This window comes from Lactuca serriola, chromosome 3, assembly GCF_051521515.1.
Source record: "Lactuca serriola cultivar US96UC23 chromosome 3, Lser_US96UC23_V15, whole genome shotgun sequence".
NCBI classification, from domain to species: domain Eukaryota; kingdom Viridiplantae; phylum Streptophyta; class Magnoliopsida; order Asterales; family Asteraceae; genus Lactuca; species Lactuca serriola.
Genome location: NC_136410.1, coordinates 49,044,818 through 49,067,296, shown reverse-complemented (window position 1 = coordinate 49,067,296; position 22,479 = coordinate 49,044,818). Strand labels below are relative to the sequence as shown.

The 22,479-nt window shown below is 33.2% G+C and overlaps 1 protein-coding gene across 1 annotated transcript in view; it reads right to left on the bottom strand.

The window, feature by feature from the left end:
* Nucleotides 1-1,305: 1,305 nt before the first annotated feature.
* Nucleotides 1,306-22,479, bottom strand: part of LOC145092209 (callose synthase 7-like) — a 36,235-nt gene continuing 15,061 nt past the window's right edge. Inside the window, exons 6-41 of the mRNA XM_079030136.1 lie at nt 12,831-12,953; nt 12,651-12,740; nt 12,458-12,549; nt 12,237-12,369; nt 12,016-12,144; nt 11,851-11,927; nt 11,401-11,488; nt 11,202-11,324; nt 10,995-11,112; nt 10,585-10,916; nt 10,445-10,497; nt 10,314-10,374; nt 10,154-10,235; nt 10,014-10,063; nt 9,846-9,932; nt 9,560-9,765; nt 9,397-9,478; nt 9,142-9,305; nt 8,934-9,057; nt 8,724-8,827; nt 8,553-8,655; nt 8,324-8,475; nt 8,121-8,230; nt 7,928-8,035; nt 7,782-7,850; nt 7,526-7,712; nt 7,327-7,438; nt 5,254-5,376; nt 5,049-5,173; nt 4,507-4,590; nt 4,312-4,424; nt 3,208-3,437; nt 2,330-3,127; nt 2,204-2,254; nt 1,922-2,104; nt 1,306-1,708 (exon numbers count right to left, since the gene is read on the bottom strand). Of these exons, the coding sequence (XP_078886262.1) occupies nt 1,463-1,708; nt 1,922-2,104; nt 2,204-2,254; nt 2,330-3,127; nt 3,208-3,437; nt 4,312-4,424; nt 4,507-4,590; nt 5,049-5,173; nt 5,254-5,376; nt 7,327-7,438; nt 7,526-7,712; nt 7,782-7,850; nt 7,928-8,035; nt 8,121-8,230; nt 8,324-8,475; nt 8,553-8,655; nt 8,724-8,827; nt 8,934-9,057; nt 9,142-9,305; nt 9,397-9,478; nt 9,560-9,765; nt 9,846-9,932; nt 10,014-10,063; nt 10,154-10,235; nt 10,314-10,374; nt 10,445-10,497; nt 10,585-10,916; nt 10,995-11,112; nt 11,202-11,324; nt 11,401-11,488; nt 11,851-11,927; nt 12,016-12,144; nt 12,237-12,369; nt 12,458-12,549; nt 12,651-12,740; nt 12,831-12,953 (5,112 nt within the window). The 3' untranslated portion in view covers nt 1,306-1,462. The remainder of the gene's footprint in view (nt 1,709-1,921; nt 2,105-2,203; nt 2,255-2,329; nt 3,128-3,207; nt 3,438-4,311; nt 4,425-4,506; nt 4,591-5,048; nt 5,174-5,253; nt 5,377-7,326; nt 7,439-7,525; nt 7,713-7,781; nt 7,851-7,927; nt 8,036-8,120; nt 8,231-8,323; nt 8,476-8,552; nt 8,656-8,723; nt 8,828-8,933; nt 9,058-9,141; nt 9,306-9,396; nt 9,479-9,559; nt 9,766-9,845; nt 9,933-10,013; nt 10,064-10,153; nt 10,236-10,313; nt 10,375-10,444; nt 10,498-10,584; nt 10,917-10,994; nt 11,113-11,201; nt 11,325-11,400; nt 11,489-11,850; nt 11,928-12,015; nt 12,145-12,236; nt 12,370-12,457; nt 12,550-12,650; nt 12,741-12,830; nt 12,954-22,479) is intronic.

Below are 22,479 nucleotides of genomic sequence, written 5' to 3'. Positions count from 1 at the left end.
GTTGTTAACCCAAGAGTCTCATAAAAAATCCTTACCCCATTTAGCTCTACTTTTAAGCCCTAAAAAACTCAAAATCTTGACCTCATAAGATAGAGTAGACAATCTATTCATCTTGCTATTAAAGAGCATACTGTTCCTGTTTGCCCATATGGTCCATAGTAGCGCCCTTGAAATTGATTCAAGAATATCTTGAGACCTGCTGACCACACTATAGGTAGAGTTTATCCCCAGGAAGGCATCAAATGAGTTGTTCAAGATAGGAAGATCATTCCACCAAATGATTAGGAGCCCATGAATCTCCTTAGCTATGGAACATTTCTTGAAAATGTGTATCTCGTTCTCCTCGCAAGCATTGCCAAACGGGCACATGGTGGATGAAATGATTACCCCCCTCCATGCAAAGTTGAATCTGAGTGTTATACTATTATCTTTAAAATTGAATTTGTAGGCATTGGCAAAGAGATTTGGAGTGGTACTGGGAGACATTGAGGAGAAGAGTTGGGAAGTAATCAAACAACAAATCTCTCTAGTCCCATGGAGTCAACAATGGTGCTCTCATCAGTGATGGGTGATGACCGTCGGAGAAGACAACAGGAGAAGAAGGGTCATGTCCTGAGGAGAGGGTGAGGGAGATGGAGGGGGCGGAGGGGAAGGAAGAGTAGGACCATTTATATATTTATATCAATTATTAAAATATATTAGTAATAAAAGAAATACAAATAAAGATGAGGGTTAATCGATCATTTTAAATCGACTAAGAACAAGAGTTGCAAATCCCGAACCACAGAGATGGAGAATGGGAGAACGAGATGGTTAAACTTTTAGGATATGGACAATCAATAATTTTTTGCAGACCACAAAGGACAACTTATATAATTCACTCAAAAATTATTTCACGTATGTTGTCATGTCATTATCATTTCGTGATTATATTATCATATCATTGTTAAGTCAATGGTCAAACAAGTTTTATTTTACTTCTTTTCATATAAATTGAACAAACATAAAACTTGAATGGTAAACCTACCTCAATTTTTTTGAGGTGAATAGGTGAACAAACCAAAACTTGGTTATTAACCATTATAAAATAGTTATCATCAAAATAAGATTTAACATAGAAATGATTATTGCAACTTCATCTAAGATTTGGGTTCAGAGAACATTAAATAACACTAGACTTGTTTAGAACAAATCTGTATAAACCGCTGAAGCTAACTTTAATGTCATCAGTTAATATATTTTTTTCAACAAGTATGACTGTAATCTCAGACAATGTTCATCAAGATTGGATCACTTAAAAATAACTAGCATAAACAGTAATTGCAATTAACAGTAAATTTTTTTTGAATCTGAAGAATACATACAGAATAAAACATATGCAGAATTGAAATCTTGGATTGAAGTGCTCTATATTCAAAACTACCTTTGAGTTGTTAACAATGTGTCAGACTGATTTTACGTATCAAGTTGGCTGAGTCTTGTCCTTGTCCTTCTTACCAGCAAGAATCATTGAAATCTGAAGACCTCTTCTCAATGCTTGATTGAAAAGCAGCTTTGTTTGGAACTCTGATACAAAAGGGAACCATGATAGTACGACAACTGGCATAAATATCACCAATCCCATCAAGCATTCGTATGCACGCCCTAACTCCATTATCGAGTCCCAAAATCCTATGCCTTTTACACAAGGCCTGCACGCTTGAGCAATCTTCACAGTTCCACAAAACAAACATTATCAATAAAAATATTTTAAATAATGACAGTACACTTGGGGAAATGGAAGGAATGAGATAAATAGTAAAAAGTTAGGACTTATTGGGGAAGGTCCCAGTTCCATGACATTCTCTAGTAGTTCGTTCTTTCTGCATTAAGAAAAAAAGAAACAACACCCAAGTGTACAATGATCCAAAGGGTTACTTACCAAGATGATTGCCCAACCAGTTGGCACAAAGGCAAGGAAGGCAACAAATATGTCACTGATGGTCAGGCCACATACAATAAATAAGACCGTCATGAGCAAAAGGAAGACAAGGAAGAGAAAGGCCTTTAAGATCCTGAACATGAGCTGTAAATCTGTGCCAAACCGTTTGGCCATTGACACCAACTGACAAAAAGAGTATACAACATACAATTAGGCTTTCAAGGGTTGCATTGTCTTTCTAGCCCTACCATACAATCATAGATGATCAATTTAGTTTTTTACCTTAAATTCCAGAAGAGCAGATATCAAGACCAACCATGAAAACGCATAAACCTGACAAAATAAAATGATTAATGAGAATAAATTGCACCCTATACGAACAAATAAATAGGGAAGAAGGAAACAAACCAGTATACTTGTGCTGCCACCTGCAATATAAAGATGGTACACAAGTCCATACTGATAAATGAAGAACCGACACGCAAGTATAATTTCAAGAATTCTTCCCCTTATGTTTGTGTACTTAAGATGCTGCTGTTCTGCATCCCACCATGATTCCCAACTTTTATCTTGTGCAATTCCAATCCCACCACGATCCCCTATCCACCTTTTCCAATCCGTCCAATCCTCCACTGTTTTCTGCCAGTCAATCCCCAAGGGATTGAACACAAAAGGAGCTAACAGCCATGAAGCAACCAGGAACCATATCGAGAACGTAATGAATAAGTATAGATTTGAACTTCGGTATGAGTTCCCATATGCCTGATAGATAATAAGCAGAATAGCCAATTCCAGCCCTTTCACAAAGTGACTACGCGAATACAACCTGTAATTATCTGCAAATTTTGCATGGAAGACGACCAAACCACGGCCCGTGGCGCGATATTTTGAACCTCCATGTAGAATTGTTCTTCCATAGTAATGTGCTTTTGTTCCAAGCTGGAAAGTGAAAAACACAGAGGCTAATTGGAGTTGCATTATGATAAAGTCGCGTAATGCGGTGCGAAATCCTCTTTCTAGACTTATTTCCATAACTATAGGAAGCATGAGAAGTAAACCGAGCTGAAAAACAGATTGGATGACTAAAGCTTCTTCTAGGGCTTTGTTGCCACTAAGACTTTTATCTTCTAATATTCGCCCTTCCAACCCACTCAAAACCATATATATATGTCCGTATAAGAATGCATAAACAATAAGCACAGTAACCTGGTTCAAAAGAAGTTATTTAATGTATGTAATAATGTAAAAGTTATAAGTAAATAGAAGTAATTGTTATTTTGTTATACCATGCTGCTAAAGTAGAAACCAACTGTGGTGTAGTAGAATGATAACATTCGGAAAAAATCAAAACGGCGACCAAGTCGGTAAACATTACGGCTAAGTGTCTGTTCGCCATTTCCGTTTGCAACTTTAGCTTCGAAAAGGGATATCTGATTCATACCAACATCACGACCTTTTCCTACTTGGATATATTCATGATGTGTGGCATAACCTCCACGCAGAGTGGAATTATAACCTGGAAAAATGTAACTAGATTACATTCGTAGGACAGTTCAGAACATAACTTTAAAGACATTAGAACTAGTTTTAGACTATTTTAAGTCTTTGGGTCTGTTCGGAAAAATTAGTTGGTAGCGGGTATGGCTGTAAACGAACCAAATGAACACGAACAAGGTCTTGTTCATGTTCGTTCGTTTAAGTTAGCCGAACAACAAACGAACACGAATGGATAAACGAACGAGATTTTCTTGTTCATGTTCGTTTGTTTAACAAATTACTTTGTTCATGTTCGTTCATTTATGTTCGTGAACATACTAAATGAACATAAACGAACAAAGAAAAAAAAACACAATTGAATATATATGAACATAAACGAACATATAATATAGCAATATAATAAAAAATAATTGAATATATATGAATATAAGTAAACTTAAACGAACGTAAACAAACATCATAAACAAACGTTCACGAACATAAATGAATGAACGAGACCATTGTTCATGTTCGTTCATTTAACTAAACGAACGATAATTTTTGTTCATGTTCGTTCATTTATTAAATAAACGAACATAAACAAACTTCCCGCCAAACAGTTCACGAACGGTTCGCCGAACGTTCAGTTCGTTTACAGCCCTAGTAGCGGGTAGCAGGTAGCTTGTAGCGTTTTGTTAAACGCTACATGAAGTAGCATTTGGATTTGGAGTGTTTTGTTTAAACTAAACGCTAGAAGCTTGTAGTGCCAAACAAGACTTTCTCTTCAAAACGGAGCGTTTTGTCAAATGCTAGAAGCTAGAAGCTCTCAAATGTTCCGTGCTGGACACGCCCTTTGTTGTGTAGAAGCAGTGCTACAACATAATATCTTTGGGATGATGAGAAAGTTTAATTACCTGAAAATATATCGTCGCTCAAGTTGATGGTTCTTGAAGCTTTACTTATGCCACCCCTTGTGATGTGAAAGAGCCTGTCAAATATATCTGGGTGACCGTAATGGAATCGCACCCTGTGAAGCATAAAGATTCTAACTATTAATGAATTCATAGAGGATAGTTGATATTCCATATATTCATTTTTTATTATCATACCTCAGAGGGTCTGCTAAAATCCTTTGGCCAATTGTCACAAAACTTGTCTGCTGGTTGGAATTGAACCAAGCTAGTGATGATACACTGTAAAATAATTAAATGAGTGAAAGATTTAATGTAACCTTCCATCCGCTAAAAGTTTTGGCCAACACAAGTTCGAAAGGCTTTGTTGGGGCTTATAAGATCAATATGTATGTTGCAGTTTAGTGCTCAAAACAATAGAGAATGATTGATTATAATGGCCGGAAATGTGCAAATGAAAATAGATGGTAACATGGGACAAAAATTGAGGTGTTATCAAAAGCCTTTTTACTAGATAACAGAAAGCCAAAGTACCACCAAGAAAAGGCATTACAAAGAAAAGGCATTACATGGCAGCAAGTGCCTTGTTTCCGTTGTGGGTTACAATGGCCTAATACAACTAAATATAAGCCAAAATGTATTAATAAAATACTATATATATATATATATATATATATATATATATATATATATATATATATATATATATATATAATAAGTAAATATGAAACTATATTGACCTTCCGGTGAAGATATGTTCTCTCAACCCCAATATTGTTGGTCTATGTTGGCCATGCCGATCCTTATGAAATTTAAATTCCTCCAGTACATTTCTCATTTTGAATGCTTCCTCAAAGTAATTGTCCTGTATATATATAATTAAGATATTTGACAATGCTTCTGAAAGATAATAAAAAGTGACACTTTTGTGAAGTACTAAATTACCTGATTCATGTCAATTGTCTGCAGCGCTTCTCCACGAGTAAAAATAATCGCATGATTTTGGTTTTCAGGTCTTCCTTCACCAATTTGTGAAGGATGACCTGGAAGCTTGATACGATATATTTCCTATCATGTCAATATGCCATGATAACAATTATTAACAAGAATACATAAAGGTAAACTTTAATCCTTTATTTTATGCATGTTAGAATGTTTATATGTGATATTTCTTTAGTTAGGCCCATTGAGCACAAAGATCGTCTTTTCCTGGACTAGGGTTTCCCTCGATCTATATATTGGGTATGTTTCCCTAGTTTCAGATCAAGACGATACATGTAAGTATTCATGAGTCTTTGATTACATTGTAAGGTTAATCGACATTGAGGATTGTACCCTGTAAGTACATGCATTAAAGGTTGTACTCTGTGAGTACATTTCTATAAAATCTGCTAACAAGAAAAGGGCCATTTCGAGAGTGTTGTTTTGTCTCACTGCCATCACCGTTTTTTTTTAGAACAACAAATCTACACTACTCCTAAACTACTCATAATACCACCTATGTTAGATGAGACTTGAGCCCTCAACCTCTAGGAGGAAGGGGAACACCCGGTACCATCACCGTTGTCTTCAGAAGTGCCCTATTAGGAAGACCGAAAAACACGTCGAACATAGTATGCGCCACACGCGCCACATCTCATTTCAAACGTTCGACCATACTTCGGCATGTGAGAGCGTGTGACCACTGTTTTGGTTCCGATTTTTTGTGTGTTGCTGGCGTTTGGAATTCCCCAATACCAATGGTTCTTATTTCACCATCCGAGATTTTTGGGTTCTGATATGGTTCTGGTTTTTTTTTTTTTTTATTTTTTTTTTTTTTATACGTTTATCTGTGATTTTGAGTTCAATTTGACCTCTTAAAAACATTAGGAGGAGATGACAAACTTTCTGGTAGTAGTAGTGGTCCACATATTCTTAAGGTGGTAGCTGCTAGACTCACTATAACAAATTGAATGGCTCCAACTTACTTGAATGGAACAAAACCATTCGACTCTATCTCAGAAGCATGAGAATAACCTCCCATATCACATCCGGTCCCCTATTGGTGAGGGTCGTAACCTATGGTGAAGGAACTAATGGACTACCTTGAACCTTCTGTTTTCACAAATTAGTAATACAATTGAACCTTTTGTTTCTTCCCTGTTTAATCACTACGAGTATGTGAAGGAACTAATAGACTACCTTGATTTCCTCTACTATGGATAAATTAATATTTCCCGAATCTACATCTGCAAGTCATTCCGTTACGGGGAGCAACAGGATATGTCGTTTACTACTTTCATCATGGAGTTCAAGAAAGATTGAGAGGAACTCAATTCTCTTCCTTTCTTAAGTGTTGATGTGAAAGCTATGAAAACTTAAGAAGGAACAAATTGCCATTATAAGTTTTCTTTCCGGACTAAAACCGGAGTTCAGTGGTATCAAATCACAGTTTTTGAATGAATATGCAATTCCTTCCCTTTAGGAAACATTTGCTAGTGTTTTTTTTGGAATAAGAACCTTCATTCCTCTCAAATACATGATCATTGTAGTGCCTTGGTTAGTCGAAAAGGGTTTCATGGTGATTTTCAAAGAGGATCTCGCAGGGGCCACATAAGAGCTTCAGAAGAGGTCAGTAACCGAACCAGTAACTCACAAACTTCAATTCTGTCATACTAAAAGCACATATAATTAAGAAGCTCTTGGCTAGAAATCAAAAGGACTCATTAGCACATGTTGTCTCTGCTTTGGAGAACACTTTCAGTATACCTATACCTGCAGATAAGTATGCTCGCGGTCATGGGAACAGAGAATCCAACACAATCCTCTTGGTGGGAAGCACCCAATGCACAATAGAGGAGCTTTCCTTCGGATTGACGAGTGCTCAGCAAGCATAGCCAATCACGAAGGCATGAGTGGAGTTAAGGGGGTTTTAGAGAATCATCCGAGCGAGATACGGTTGTCAAATGGGGGAAGAGGAACGATGATAAACGTAAGTATTCATGAGTCTCTGATTTCAATATATAAATTTATAGTTACCTGGTCTAAAGTATCCCCGCCTTTGACTAGAACAGAGTAGTAAACATTCTGAGTTCTACCTTTGATGGTAGCCTCTCTCTCATCTATATAAGCAACTCGTAAAGATGGATATCTGAACCGATCAAAATATAATTAATTAAAATATATACTTTTAAATTTTTTATTAATGTATGATCATGATCCATATAAATACACTTACGTCCGCATGAGCTTCAAGATGTTAGTATAACAACTTTGATCCCTCTCATCACTTGATTTCTTTTGAGCACCATAAATCTGGCAAGAGATGACATAGGTGAATTTCAAATCAGCCATTGCAGTTGCACGTTCTTTGAAATCCATGTGATGTTTATTCATGTTAAATGTCCGGAATCCAGTAAAAATCTCTGTGGAAAAAAACATAAATTATATAAAAAATATACTGACATTTAAAAAGTTTAACGAATCACACTAACCATCGTCTTTAGCATAGTCTAGGAAGCATTGAAGTTCGAGAGCTTCCTTGTAGTACATCATCCCTCTCACTGAGAAATTTTTGTGAATGAGTTTCTAAATATATAAAATATAAATTTTAATTAAACTAGCATGCAAACAGAAAAACCTGTTCTGGAAAGAGTCTGCCCCCTATAAGAAGCCCATTGACGTATGACTTCTGTTTTATCCCCTCTATATATACCATTAGTCCGCTCTTCAAAATTATTCCATTCATCTGGTTTTGCATATACAACCAAAAAAATAATGTTTTTTGATTCTATATAAAGAGGACAACAGTCAAAACTTATATCAATAGTCACCTGGATATATCTTCTGGAGGTAAAATAAAACAGAAATTCCATCTTCATTTTCTTTGTGAAGCTCTTCTTTTGAATAGAGGACATCTTCTTTGTAGTATGGAGTCAAAACACTGAAGTTTACTCAAACAACAAAATCTAATCTTAAGGATAATGATGTAAGGCATCCATGAGTGAAATAAGTGAATGGTTGGAAAAGTACTGACCTAAAGGAGAGCATGTTACGAACAATTGGAGCATTTGGCATTCTAATATATAAAGAGTTTACAAAGAAGGTGATACGCCTACGAGCTTCCAAATTTGTAGGCACATCAAATGCGGATTCCTTGACAGTTAAAAGCAAACGAAGCCTCATCACCTAGGGGCACAAATGGAAAATTAGAAAAAGGAATAATAAGAACGAAATCGAGAGGGTGCCCAGATGGCAGATGATACCTTTTCCTTCCATGATTTCATTTGAGTTAATCGGACATTGATTTGCTCAAATCTTTCCTTTCTGTCATTATCACGATGATGAGCGCGAGGTTTTTCAAGTATCCTACAAAAGCACACAAAAGGAATTTTACAACAGAATATTTAATTATCATTCCAAAATAAAAAACTTACTCGTGCCCATATTTCATAACATCTTTTGTGATAATCTCCATGATATCCTGACACACATTGACTATTTGGGCTGTGTGTTTCGCTTCACCAACATTGTCTTCTAGCTGGCAGACACCCAATGGAGTAATCAGAAAAATATTAGAAACATTGTAAGGAATATATTAACAATGAGAATGAATAATATCCCACAATTTAAAAGAAATGCCTTACCAGACGATCTAATAACCTCTCCAACTTATCATTGAGTAAAGGCAATTCGCTCATATGAAATTTATTCAAAAACGTTCCCTGATGAATGCTAGTTTCTATTTCATGGCATATATGCTGTAAGATTCTGTAAAAAGAAAAAGAAAATGAAAAAGATTTTTTAACTTGTAAGTATAAATTTTTAGTAGAATCAAGATCGTATAGGCCTTACTTTTTATCGCGTTCATCATCAAAAAGGTTAAATAATATTTCCTTAAGTGTTTGGTAGCATTCTATCACTGCTGACTGCATATAATCATCGCTGCTGATCTTCCTGAACAGGTCTGCATCTTCCTTTCCTTTAAAATCTTTAGCCATGTCTAATGCAATGGGAATCTTAAGTGGAAAAAGTCAAAATCATGATTACATTTAATTTCAGATAAACAATAACAAAAAGACATCAAGCCAATGCATGGAGGATTTATACCTTACTAGCCAGCATGAATAGTGGCCACTGGACAACTGGAACATCACTTGTTGTATATGGTACAAGAAGCAGATCTCTCTCACTTCAAAAATAAAATGAATGTCAACAGAATATTCTGCTTCAGTTTAATTCCATTTATTAATAACAGCAAACTGTTTAAAACCTGTTGCTGATCAAGTCTTCCATCCGCATTGAAAGTATGAATTCGTTCCACACCTGTGAAAATTTTGCTATGTTCTTTCTGGTCACCAATAAATCATCTTCCACGTGATCTCTTTTGGGCTCTTCTTTATGCATTGGCATAAGCCGTTCACAGAAAGCTAGAGGAACCGATTTAAATCTTGACCGTAGCATGCCAAGTGTCCTTATCTAAGGATCAAACATCACAAAATGATGATGTCATCGTTCGATTTCAAAATTTAGTAAACTAAAGATATATTCGTACTAACCTCACCCAAATGCCTGAAGACTCCATAGATTCCACCAATAATAGTAGCATATATCATGTACCAAATTTGTGTGTCCATGAAATAGACCTTAAATGAAATTACATCACATATGTTTAATTGGCCTCATAGAGGCATATAACAAAAGTAATTATTTTCAAGAACACTCACCATGATAGTTGGACCCCAGATACAAATAACTACGCCAATATTGTGGGTCACTACAAAATGCTCAAATAAGTAAGTAATCAGATCTTAATATAATAAGAATCACAATTAACAAAGTTTGTATATAAGTTTAAAGATTTTACTGTTGGGAAAGAACTCATGCCACTCATAGCTGCTAACATGCATTTTCATGATTAACTTTGTGGGCTTGACCAGTGGGAGTATCTACAATGAAAATTGCAAATTTAAGCATAAACTTTCTATAGAGATCATATGATAATTAACAAGCATTTTCATGATTACCTCCACATAGTAGCTGAATGCGAACTTGCTTATTAGCAGCACTATCCAAAATAGAGTATACCTAAGATCAACAGTAACAAAGTAAGAAAAAAGAAATTTAAAAATTCACATATCAAACTTTATATCCCTACTTGAAAAGAGAAAAGATGCCCTCATGCATGCCTCTTCCAACATAGAGTTTTGGCTGTAAAAATTCGCAATATTTAATATAAAACAAGAAGCATGTAAGATGTAACATCAATACAAAGTACCAACACGTAAGTGAACTTGCCTGTGCCCACCACATTATAAGAGTGACTATACGCCAATTGGAACTTTCCATGTGTCTCCTTATAGGTGGAAGCAGATATAGAAAGGCAGCCAGTATGTTGGGGATCAAGTAAATTGCTACAAGATAGTTATAAAGCAATTGCCCTCTCCAATTTCCTCCCAAAGTACTGAGAAACTTCACAAATCCTGTTGGATTTGGAACTGATCTTAAGTAACCAACAGACAAGATTACCATCCAAAAAGCAGCTACAACAAATTTGAAAATATAGCGATGAATTTGTGTAGGTCTTAAGCTCCTCCATGCGTTGAAACTAAGGATTATGTCTAGACTAACTGTAAAGAGAAACCATAAATTACAAAAAGCACAACAGCTAGAAGTAACGAAAGAATGTGCAGGAAGTAAGTATGTACCTTGGATAAAGTTAAGTATAGCATAAGTGATGAATATGCTGGAGATGTTTTTAATGAGAGCTTCATCTAAAATTCCGAAGATTGATCCATCTCCATGCCATGCAACAATTATCATAGCCTACAAAATCGAAATGAAAAGATTGAAATGCTACCAGCCTAATAAGAACTTAACCATCAACTAACAGCATGATTCTGTTATATACCTACCTGCAAGACCAATATGAGGAAAATCCACATCCGATCAAAACTCCTGTAAAGGTGCAAAAATGAACGCACTTCGACAAAATTTGTTTTACTCTTCTTCTTTCCGGATACTACTTGATTGGGCCCCTGCAAATTACTTAATTTGAGCATTTTTATTTGGTGAAGGAATACTAGCTTTAAAGTTGCATAAATCCACACATACAACATGATGGCGCAATGACCCAATGGAGTGAACAAAAAAGTCAGATGTGCGATCCATTGGCCAGCCTAACTTAAAACATTTGTCAGACCTGAAAGAAAAGGGAATTAAAGGTTGGTCAATAGTTTTAACATGAAGAGTGGCGGCCCTGGGTGAGCAGTGTTTCGGTCGCACTGGCCTCCAATCCTAAGGGGCCTCTTATTGAAAATTTTCTTTTAATATTATATTACTAAATGAGTAGAGACTTGTATATGAGCATGTATATGATGCTCAGATAGGGATTCTACGAGATGATTGTTATCAACTTTATGTTTTGAATTTAGCGGTAATGAATTTACTTAATTATATTTCATAAATTTTTTATGGGGCCTTAGTTTAAGTTTTTGCACAGGCTTGTAAAATGATAGGGTCAAGCCTGAACATGAATGGCGGTTTTATAATATAAAGAGTTACCAAAAATATTCATTTAGATCATCATAGTTTCTCCATGAAGCATGACTTGCATTGCCACCTTTATTTCTCCTGGCTTCCTGCCACCATTAAAAATAGTAAGTCTGATTAGGAAAGTAGATTTCATGACATTGGAACAAAACTTATAGTGCACTCGAATGTTATTACCTTAAGAAGAACATCAAAAATAGGTGAGATGACATTAGACAAAAATTCTTCCTCATCTGCTTCTTGATATGTCCCTCCATTTATAGGTTGAACATTGCCAAATAATATTCCATGCATTTCATTTGCCATCTTTTTTATTCAACGAAATAAGATCACATCATAAAGCTAGATACACATAATGATAACTGTATTCTTGTAAATATAACCAAATAATAACATACTTTATGAAAAATATAACAAAGACATTCAGGCATGAACCGCACGTTTGAAGCTTCACCCCAAATGAGTAGATAGAGTCCAATGTAGAGAAGATATAATTGTTGCCTATCACCACTAGGTGGACACTTAAGTGAACTTGAACAAACAATAAATCAAACAAAAAATATTAAATCCTCACTTCAAAGAGCAAGAAACATATTGCGTCGCCTTTTTAATAACTTACTCAATGATTGGTGTACAATGCAAATAATGGCACCACGAGACATAGTTCTTTAAAATTTTATCCAATAAATGCTTTACCGTTTGGCTATCCAACTGTAAAAAGTTCCTCATCAGTATTCAGTTCATCTCTAGGAACAGTCACATCCACCAATGTTCGGTTCAAATATTACACAATGAAAAAGTGTGAGTTTTACCTGATCATAATCTTCAACACCCTTTGACCTTCTATCAATATTTGCAAGTAACAATACCAAGTGTTCCCTTTGATTTGCAACGTTTCCTTTCTTTATTTTGGAACAACAAAAATTTAAACCAGTCATATTTGTAAACAATCCGTGCAGAGTTAAATAAAGCGGTTTATGAATAAAAGTTACCTGAAAACCAAAAATTGATGATAACCACTCGAGAATATCAGCAATAGGTATTTCTCTGTCAAACACACTTCTAATAGATGGAAGGCTATATATAATGCGAATTGCTCGAACAGCTGCTTGGATCTAATGACATATGAAGAGTGAAATAAATAAGAAGGATACATACACATATACATACATACATGCATACATACATACATACATACATACTCATGTACGTATACAAAAAATGATCGTCTTTTTAGGGATTTTGATATAGCAAATGGCTTAGATGATCCCCTAGGGTGGTGTGGTGGTGTTAGTTTTGAAAATTATTGCCTAGAAGAAAAGTTATCAAGTTCTCACACAATTCACTACAAGAAAAAGTTGAAATAACTACGGAAATTTGCTATGAAAGTAAAATCCGTAGTTATTCTTCTACAGATTTTGCTACGGAATGGCTTGTCATAGCTATTTTGCTATGGAGCTTACTACAAAATTATATTTCGTAGGTAATATTTGAATAACTACAGAATTTTACTATAGAATTAAAAACCATAGCTATTCTACTATGGAATATACTACAAACTAGTTAGACGTCGATATATTTGCTACGGAATTAGCTACATAATTGCATTCTATAGCTAATATTTGAATAACTATAGAATTTTGCTACGCAATCGGAGTCCGTAGTTATCATGCTACGAAATTCGCTACAAAATTATAAGGCGTAAGTATTTTGCTATAACTGTTTGCTATAGATTAAAGTTTTTAGTTACTTTGCTACATAAATTGTTACGAAATCAAAATTTGTAGCTATTTTGCTACAAAATTTGCTACCACATCTAAGTCTGTAGCTAGCTTGCTACGACATTTGTTACAAAGTCAAAATTCGTAGCTATGTCGCTACAAAATTTGCTACAAGATCATAGGTCATAGTTATTATACTATAATATAAAAACCATAAATATTATACAATACAATTTTCCAGTATGCAATTTTAAGTGTTCGAAGATAATCTAAAGGTGCCTTTTACTTCATTCATTTAATCTGTTTTCATGTTCTAATAAAGCTTATTTTGTTAACTGAGCTGATCTCTATTAGGACCATATCCAAAAACTTCTTTGTGCTCAACTTTTGTTAAAAATTTAGCAACACCCTCTTCTTCTAGTCATTCCCTCTGACCTATCCTTGTTATACAACTAAAAAGATTGAATATTTATTGTGTTATTATTATTTATTAGGCAAGAAGAATTTTGTAAAAAAGAAGCATTATTTTGATAAGTTGGTTGATATTTCATTAAGTTCATTATCAAAGATGTTGGTAATCATGAAGGTTTCTCTGCGTTTCTTATAATTGTAAAATGTATTTTTGAAAGAAATAAATTAAGATTGCAAGACATGTACACAGGGTATGTAACCAAAGATAAATAAGTGCTAATAGTCATGTATTGTTGTTGGATATTATTCTTTTATCTTTTTTGTTATTACTCTTGGTCAGGAGCAAAAAATAAAACTAATTGAATAACAACTATTTTATAATATGCATGTTTTTTGCATTATATCATCATGGCTTATTTTTATAGAAAATGTATTGAAATGAAAATGAACCTGTAATGCTTTATTTTTTTATGATTAGTGATTCAGAAATCGAGTGTTAATTAAATTAATAATTATATAATTAAGGAGAAGAATTTTATCGATGATAAAAATGAATAAAAAAGATCCGATAAATATTAAGTGGCTCAATAATAAATAAAGGAAATAAATAATAATAATAATAATAATAATAATAATAATAATAATAATAATAATAATAATAATAATAATAATAATAGTTAAGATGAAATAACATCCATGAATCAATAATGGAAGATAATGAAGAATTAGGGGCTAAAATTGTCACGGTTGAAAACCTACTGTGAAAATAAATTTGTTTTGAGGGTATTTTACATCATTATGGGAAAAATCAGTGTCTAAATTGAAAAATCAAGGTTTTTCTTCAGTGTCTAAATTGAAAAATCAAGGTTTTTCTTCATTTTGGCAGCCCACGATTTCAAGAAACATGTTTATAAGCCCTAATCTAACCCTAATCGATCCAGGACCAAATTATGTTCGTGTTTTCATTTGCCGGTCGAGAAAAAGGTCAACAGGAAGGACAGTTGCAATAAGAAGGAGGGTACTGTCGGACTTGGTGTTATTGGAGGTGCTACTTGTAGGGAAAAGGGTGTCGGGAGAAGTGTTCAAGTCTCATTCTAGCTATTAGGTAATTCTTCATCTCTTTTTCTTCTTTCCACCGTGAAACCACCAAAGACCGCCACTGGCAGCCTCTTACCGCCAGTGTGAGTCAGCTCCTGCCACCACAGGCCATCATGGATGGGTGGTTATGGTATTTTTGTCTAGGGAAGTCCTAGGCTAAGACATGAAATGAAGCTTTATACATTTTTATTATTATTTTGTTAAGCCCTAACTTTATACTCCATTAAGTCATGCATTAAGGCTTTTGGGTAAATTTGTTTTGTATATTTTGGAAACCTCATATGTGGTAAATAATTGTATTCAAAATGTTAAACTATAAACTTAACCATTGAGTCCTTAATAAAACACCAAAAATGAATGAAAAGCTAAAATGGCATAATTTTCCAATTCTGCCCTTCAACTTCAAAAATCCGTTTGAGGCAATCCGAACATCTAAAAATTATGAGACTTTTATGGCAATCTTAGTATGTCTAGTTTGTTCAAACTTTGAATCACTTTTCCAAATTCCAAACCCTTGAGGGGTAAAATGGTCAGTTTTCTCAAAAGGGCCTATGCTGTTACAGATTTCATGTGATGTCTTCTAAAGATAATAATAAATTACTTAGAACTTCAAATGCTAAAATTCCAAATCCTGTAGTTAGATATGGACGTCTAGTTTCCTCCATATCAAGTTATTTATTTAATTCCTAGTAGGATTGTATAGTTTATTAAAAGAATACTGAGTGGTCAAAAAAGTTGTAGAAGTTATACATCAACTTGTGATGTGCATAATTAATTCTTCAAAACTTCGATTCGTGAAAAGTCAGAGGTTATGGTTATATCATAATGTCTTATATACCATGAAGTTTTCCTATGATTTAAATCTTAACTCTCCTAGAGTAAAAATTACTACGTTTACATGTGAGTTCAGAAAGTAAGAGCTCAAGTTGGCTAACTTGTAAATTAGATATAAAATCAACCAAAAATCATTAGAACGAGATCTTTATATTCCCAAAAAGCTAAAAGAGGGAACTATATGAATACAATTTTATCAGAACCTAACTATGGATTTAAAGTTACGAATTTAGGTCCCAAACAGAACACTAAAACCAAAGTAAAGTTAAAGTAATACAAAGGAAAGTATTTTAAAGTATAGTTATGAAGCACAAGTTAAATAAGTGTTATAATTGTTGTGTAGGTGTTCAAAAGAAGAAAGTTTACGTGGCTATTGCAACTAGAGTATTTTGAGTTACCAAGAGAAGTGAGTTACACTAACTCTCCTATTATGTAGGCATTACTTGTTTCATGTTTTGTTCACGGATACCTTAATCTGATAGATTAAACAAGGTAAGGCAGAATGTGGTTTGTCCTCTAGTGAGGCAAACTACACTCTTATCTCTTATTCCCTATTTAGGGGGGGGGGGGGATTCCCGGAAAGGGGAACAAGGTTATGGTTGGTACAAACACTATGTGCTAGGAATGTTTATGCTATGTTATGTTTTATGTGATATGTGCTATGTGTAAGTAAGTGATCTAGGTAATGGTAGAGTAATGTGTATGCTCACTAAGCTTTATGATTACCCGATGTTATTTAACATTTTTCAGGATCATCAAGTTTTAATAAGGGAATGAGACCGGTGTGACTGTAGGCGAAATTCTCTCGAAGACTTATATAAAAAATGTTATGTATTTAAAGTTGGGATGTTTTTGCTTCCACTAATGTTTTCTTTGAAATAATATTTTATAAGTATGGTTGGAAGTTTTTGATAACCTTAATTGTAGTTTTCACAGGGTAACGACTGGCTTTATTTTATGAGGATTTAATATTATGTTTAAAAAAATTAGTCGTTACAGAACCCATCATCATGTGCCGGTGTAAAGGCAAATCTTGGAGACACTTGGAAAGTTATATTAAGCTGCACTTTCGACTTATGATCAAGATTAGGTAAGTGTCTTTTACCGGTTAATATTTTTTAGCATCTTATTTTCATTTGATCTAATAGAGGTTTAGTTTAAGTATTATATTATATTACGTTCATTTTTATTGATGATTATTTTATTTAAACTATTATATCATCATAAAATATCCTTATAATATGACCACCTTCTTGATTAATTATTGGTTAATGTAAAGTATTATAGTCTAGTATTATAATATATTTCTTTTATTAAATCTTGTGGTAAGATTTGACATCTATATGGTATTAATATAGGAGGAATATACAGACAAGCTCCTTCATGCTATGAGTTATTCATGTTTACTCTTACTAAGACGTTTATTTTGTTCATGTAAGTTTATTTTTAATTTTTTAATAATTTTATAATAGGATCATGACGAAAGACGTTTTAAGTTGAAAAAACTAAAGTTCATTTAAGTTTATTTTTAATTTATTTTATAATAGGAACTTAAAAAATATTGTATAAACTATATACTAATGCAACTATAACATTGTAGGATTTGTTTGTGTCTCGACGTATGGATTTGGCACTACTAGGAGAGGAAGTTCTTGAAAGCAAATTGTTGTTGGAGGTCATGATTGCAAGAAAAGAGTTTATAGGTTTGGATCATATGACAGTTCCATTTTTCTTGAACACTCTTCTCAAATATGCATTTCACTAGATACTAGTTTGGAAAATCATCATATCTATTCAAAAATCCAGAAACTAGAGGAAACCACACATAAAAAAAAGGATGGAGTTGGGTGATGTGAAAAACATGGTCAATGATATGAGAAGCACAAATAATTAGTGATATATTTTTTATTGATTGCATGTTTAGTATTTCTAGTTGAGTTTGACTATTAGATTAATTTGAATGGTGTTTTGGACAAAGTGAAATTTTATTTGATTATAAACTATGTTTTTATTAAGAGTTTATGTAATTTATTTTAATGTTTAATGCAATTTGATAATGTTGATTTTGTTATTAATTTGCTTTGGAAAAAATCGAGTCATTTTTATATTTATTTTAATTAATTCTATCACATTTTTGTAGTTGAATTGTTATGGATGTTGCTATGAAACGTATTCCGTCACATTTTTTCTGCAATAGAAGTAGGTTGTGGTAAATTTACTACAACATATTTGATACATCGTAGTAAATTCATTATGGAATGTTTGCTACAATATTACCCAGAGTTGATTTGCTACGGAAATTAGCTACATAGCTAGTTTGTAGTTAATTTGTAAGAGAATTAGGTCATAGTAAATTTATTACAGAGTACTAGCTACACCATTACCCATATGGATTTGCTACATAAACTAGCTACAAGTTTAGTTTGTAGTTAATTTTCGGCAGATTTACTACGGATCGGGGCGTAGTTAATTCACTACGGACATGCTACGGAATAAATTATAGTTAATTTGCTACGATGTTGCTACGGATATAGTCCATAGCAAGTTTTCTACGAAATAAGTCCGTTGTAAATTCCTTTGCGAAGGTGCTACGGATTCCATAACAAACCTTTACTAATGCAGAATTTGCCTACAAAATGGATCCGTAGCAAATTCCGTCGCTAATCGATTTCAACTATGGAATATCATGTTTTAGCTATAGAATTTTTCCGTAGTTATTTCGACTTTTTTTTTTGTAGTGATTATTGGTTCTAAAAAGACTTTTATATATATATATATATATATATATATATATATATATATATATATATATATATATGTTTGTTTGTAATTTTCACCGATTATTATTTTAAAAAAAATTAAAAAGAAAATAGAAAGATATTCACCATTCGAGTAATTATTCTAATAAAATGATAACTAAAAATAATTACAACCATATAGTAACTACACATATAGTTCTTTTGTGAAATTCAAATATATCAATATATACAGTTTAGCATTAATAAAGATTGAGTTTTTAACTAAATTAGTAGAAAACCTAGGTTATATTAAAAAACAAAATAATCAAATCATTAAAGAATTAAAAAATATAAAACGACTTTATTCCAAGCAAAGAAGAAATTCAAGAGTTAAGTTACCAACTAGAACATAATAAACCTAAAAAGATAGAAATAGAGACAAAACAACATATAAGGCTATCGGTCCTAAAATCGTTTCTAAATAAGCAAACATATCCATACTATCTTTTTTTATTTGTTTCCCACATTCTAATAGCTACTTGCTCCCATGTCAAAATTTCATCCATCAAAAGTTGTGATTTTTGTTTTTCTAAGAAAACCATAGTTGAAAGTTAAAACTGGAAAACTCTAAAGTATATATTAAAACTTTAGAAGAAGTTAAAAAATATAAACCAAAAGATAATAAATAAGAAGTTATAGGATTTACTAGATATTCGGTACAGAAAAAAGTGATAAAACATATCCTATAATATTCAAATTTATAATTAGTATATTATTACAAATTTCTATAAAAGTTGTTGATGTTTGTGGACTTTCCGGTTTCCTAATTAATCCATGTTCTATTATTTTCGGTATTTTTTAATTTTTCTTTATCTAAAGGACCACATTCTATATTTGTTGTTCTTATTGTAATACCATAATTTTTTTTTTTTTAAATTTAAACTTACAAACATATTTAACCATTGATTTTGAAATATCTTCTCCTATAAGTCCAATTTTTTCTAAATGTAAAATTATAGGATGATTCATACTTCCAATTATATCTTTACCTTTTTCCAACTCATGATACAAGCTTCAAAACATAAGAAATTAATAAAACCATTGAACAAAAAATCAATAGAAACTTTACAGAATTTATACTTTTCGCTTTGAAGTGTTTTTTTCGTAGGTTACTGTCTACGAATGGTTTAGACGGTTGCATAAAGGTTGTGTGGTGGTATTAGTTATGAAACATTTTGGCTACAAAAAGTTCTCGAGTTCTCATATAGGTTTTGACTCAAAGTAACGCTCGCACGCACGTACACACACACACACACACACACATATATATATATATATATATATATATATATATATATGTGTGTGTGTGTGTGTGTGTGTACGCGCGTGCGAGCGTTACTTTGAGTCAAAACCTATATGAGAACACACACATACACACACATACATATATACATATATACATAACTTCACATTATTAATGTTAAATATATATTTTTCGGATTCACCGTGTGAATTCAGATTCACATTATAAATCTGCATAAATTCATACTGTGAATATGATGAAAAAAAGTAAATTTTTTATCGAGTTTGCTATCATTGGAAAAAAAGATAAAAATTTATGAATTTCTGTATTTTGAGTTTTTTTATTGATAAAAAATAAGCTCTAAAAGTTGAAAAAAATATTGGTTCCTTGGTTACATGGTTAATAATGATTCTCTATTGAACTTCACCATATATATATATATATATATATATATATATATATATATATATATATATATATATATATATATATATATAACGCCCGTAGATCCGGGCTAGTCAATTTTGAGACAATAGGCATCAAAAATGAATTTTTGATGAAAAATTATTTAGAATAAATGATCTTAACTAACTTATAGTATATGTTACAAGGTTTTCGTGCATATAAATAACGCCGAAATCCGAGTTATAACAAAGAAGTTATGACTTGTCGAAGTTTCGCGGCAGAACCGACACGACGTTGAATGACGTAAAAAATGAATTTACGTTAGAGTAATATTTATCCTTATCAATCTAAACTAAAGTCATAGAGTTCGTTAAACAATGAGCGTGCATTAAAAGAACGTCCAAATCTGACTTCGTATGAGAAAATTATGATTTTTCTAAGTTTCGACTTAGCGGTATGCAGCCCGAATACTCGATTTGAGATCGAGCGGTTTTTAGCCGAAACAATCTAAATGAGAATCGAAGATCTCATTAATTGTAGTGAAACGATGAAAAGATAGGTGAAAACGGACGTCGGATAAAGAAGTTATGATTTTATAACGGAGTTTTCCTGTCCCGGCCTACTAAAAATAAATAATAAAAATAAATTCAAAATTAGCCGACGGAGTCTGAACGAGAGTTGTAGAGCGTAGTCTCACCTACGCAGGGATATAAAGAACACCGAAGACGGAGTTCGTATGAGGAAGATATGAATTTTTGAAGTTTATTAAATATTTTCAATATTTAATTTAATTATAAATTAACCGATATTATCCATGGGGAGAGTCAGCGATCTGATCTACATTACGCCCAACTTAATGTAAAGTTACGCCCAACGTAAATGGGTTTCCATCCCCCTATAAAAGGGTGTCGAGGGCAACCGACTTCTTTGCTCATTTCTTCCCTTTATCTCACGTTTTTACATCGTTTTTCGTGCAACAATTATCCCGAAGCCCCGAAGCAAGTCCCGAGGCCCCGAAGATCCCGAGAAGTGAAATTCCCAAGCCGAAGCTCTGCCCGTGAGGAGTCCGGTTTTTGTGAAGATTTTCTAGATCTATCGAAGAATACTACTTCTACGAGCCGTAGTGCTGTCCGATCATCTTCTAATCAAGTGAGTGTATGGTTACTTTCTTCTAACGCGTAAATATTAATTATTTGCTATGAAATACGTGTTATGTGTATAATATAAAGTTGTTTATATGTGTGGGTGTATAGTCCCTTTCATAAACACATGTATAATACAAGTATTGTTTGAATGTATTAAGTATATGTTTGGGTGAATGTGTAGTTACTTTCTTCTAACACATAAATATGAAGTATTTGTTATAAAATACGTGCAATGTGTTTATATATTGTTGTTTATTTGAGATGAGTGTCGAATGGATGTTTTATATAGTTTTTAAATGAGTTAAACTGTATATGTATTTTATATCTACAAATATGTTGGGTAGAACATGGGTAGATGAGATAGTTGGTATGTGATAAAATGATGAGGTATGAAAGATGCGCTTAAGAATAATATCAGTAGATGCACCAAGTAGTGAATGTCGTAATCCTGGCAGATGCGCTTATAGGATAATGTCAGTAGATGCGCCAAATAGAGAATGTCATAATACTAGCAGATGCGCTTATGGGATAATCCTGGCAGATGCGCTTATAGGATAATGTCGGCAGATGTGCCTAAAAGAGAATGTCATAAACCTGATAGCCGCGCCTCATAGTGTATGACGTAATCCTGGCAGAGGCGCTTAAATGATGATGTTGGTAGATGCGCCTTATTTAACAATAGATTTTGTGCTAATTCCTTAGGTCAATCCTTAGGAATGAATGAATGACGGGTAGTTGAATTCTTAGGGTAAAATCCTAAGAAATAAAAAAGATAATGGGGATGGGTAATTGGGTTGATTGTTTGATGGTTGAATATAATAATTATATTATTGTGGGTTGAAAACCCTATATGCTCACCAGGCTCCCAAGCCTGACCCACTCAGTTTTCTTTGTATCATAGGTATCGATACGAAGATATATTTCACGGAGAGATTAAAGGAGATATAAAATCTTTAGTGTAAATAATGTAAGTTCTGTTTATGCTT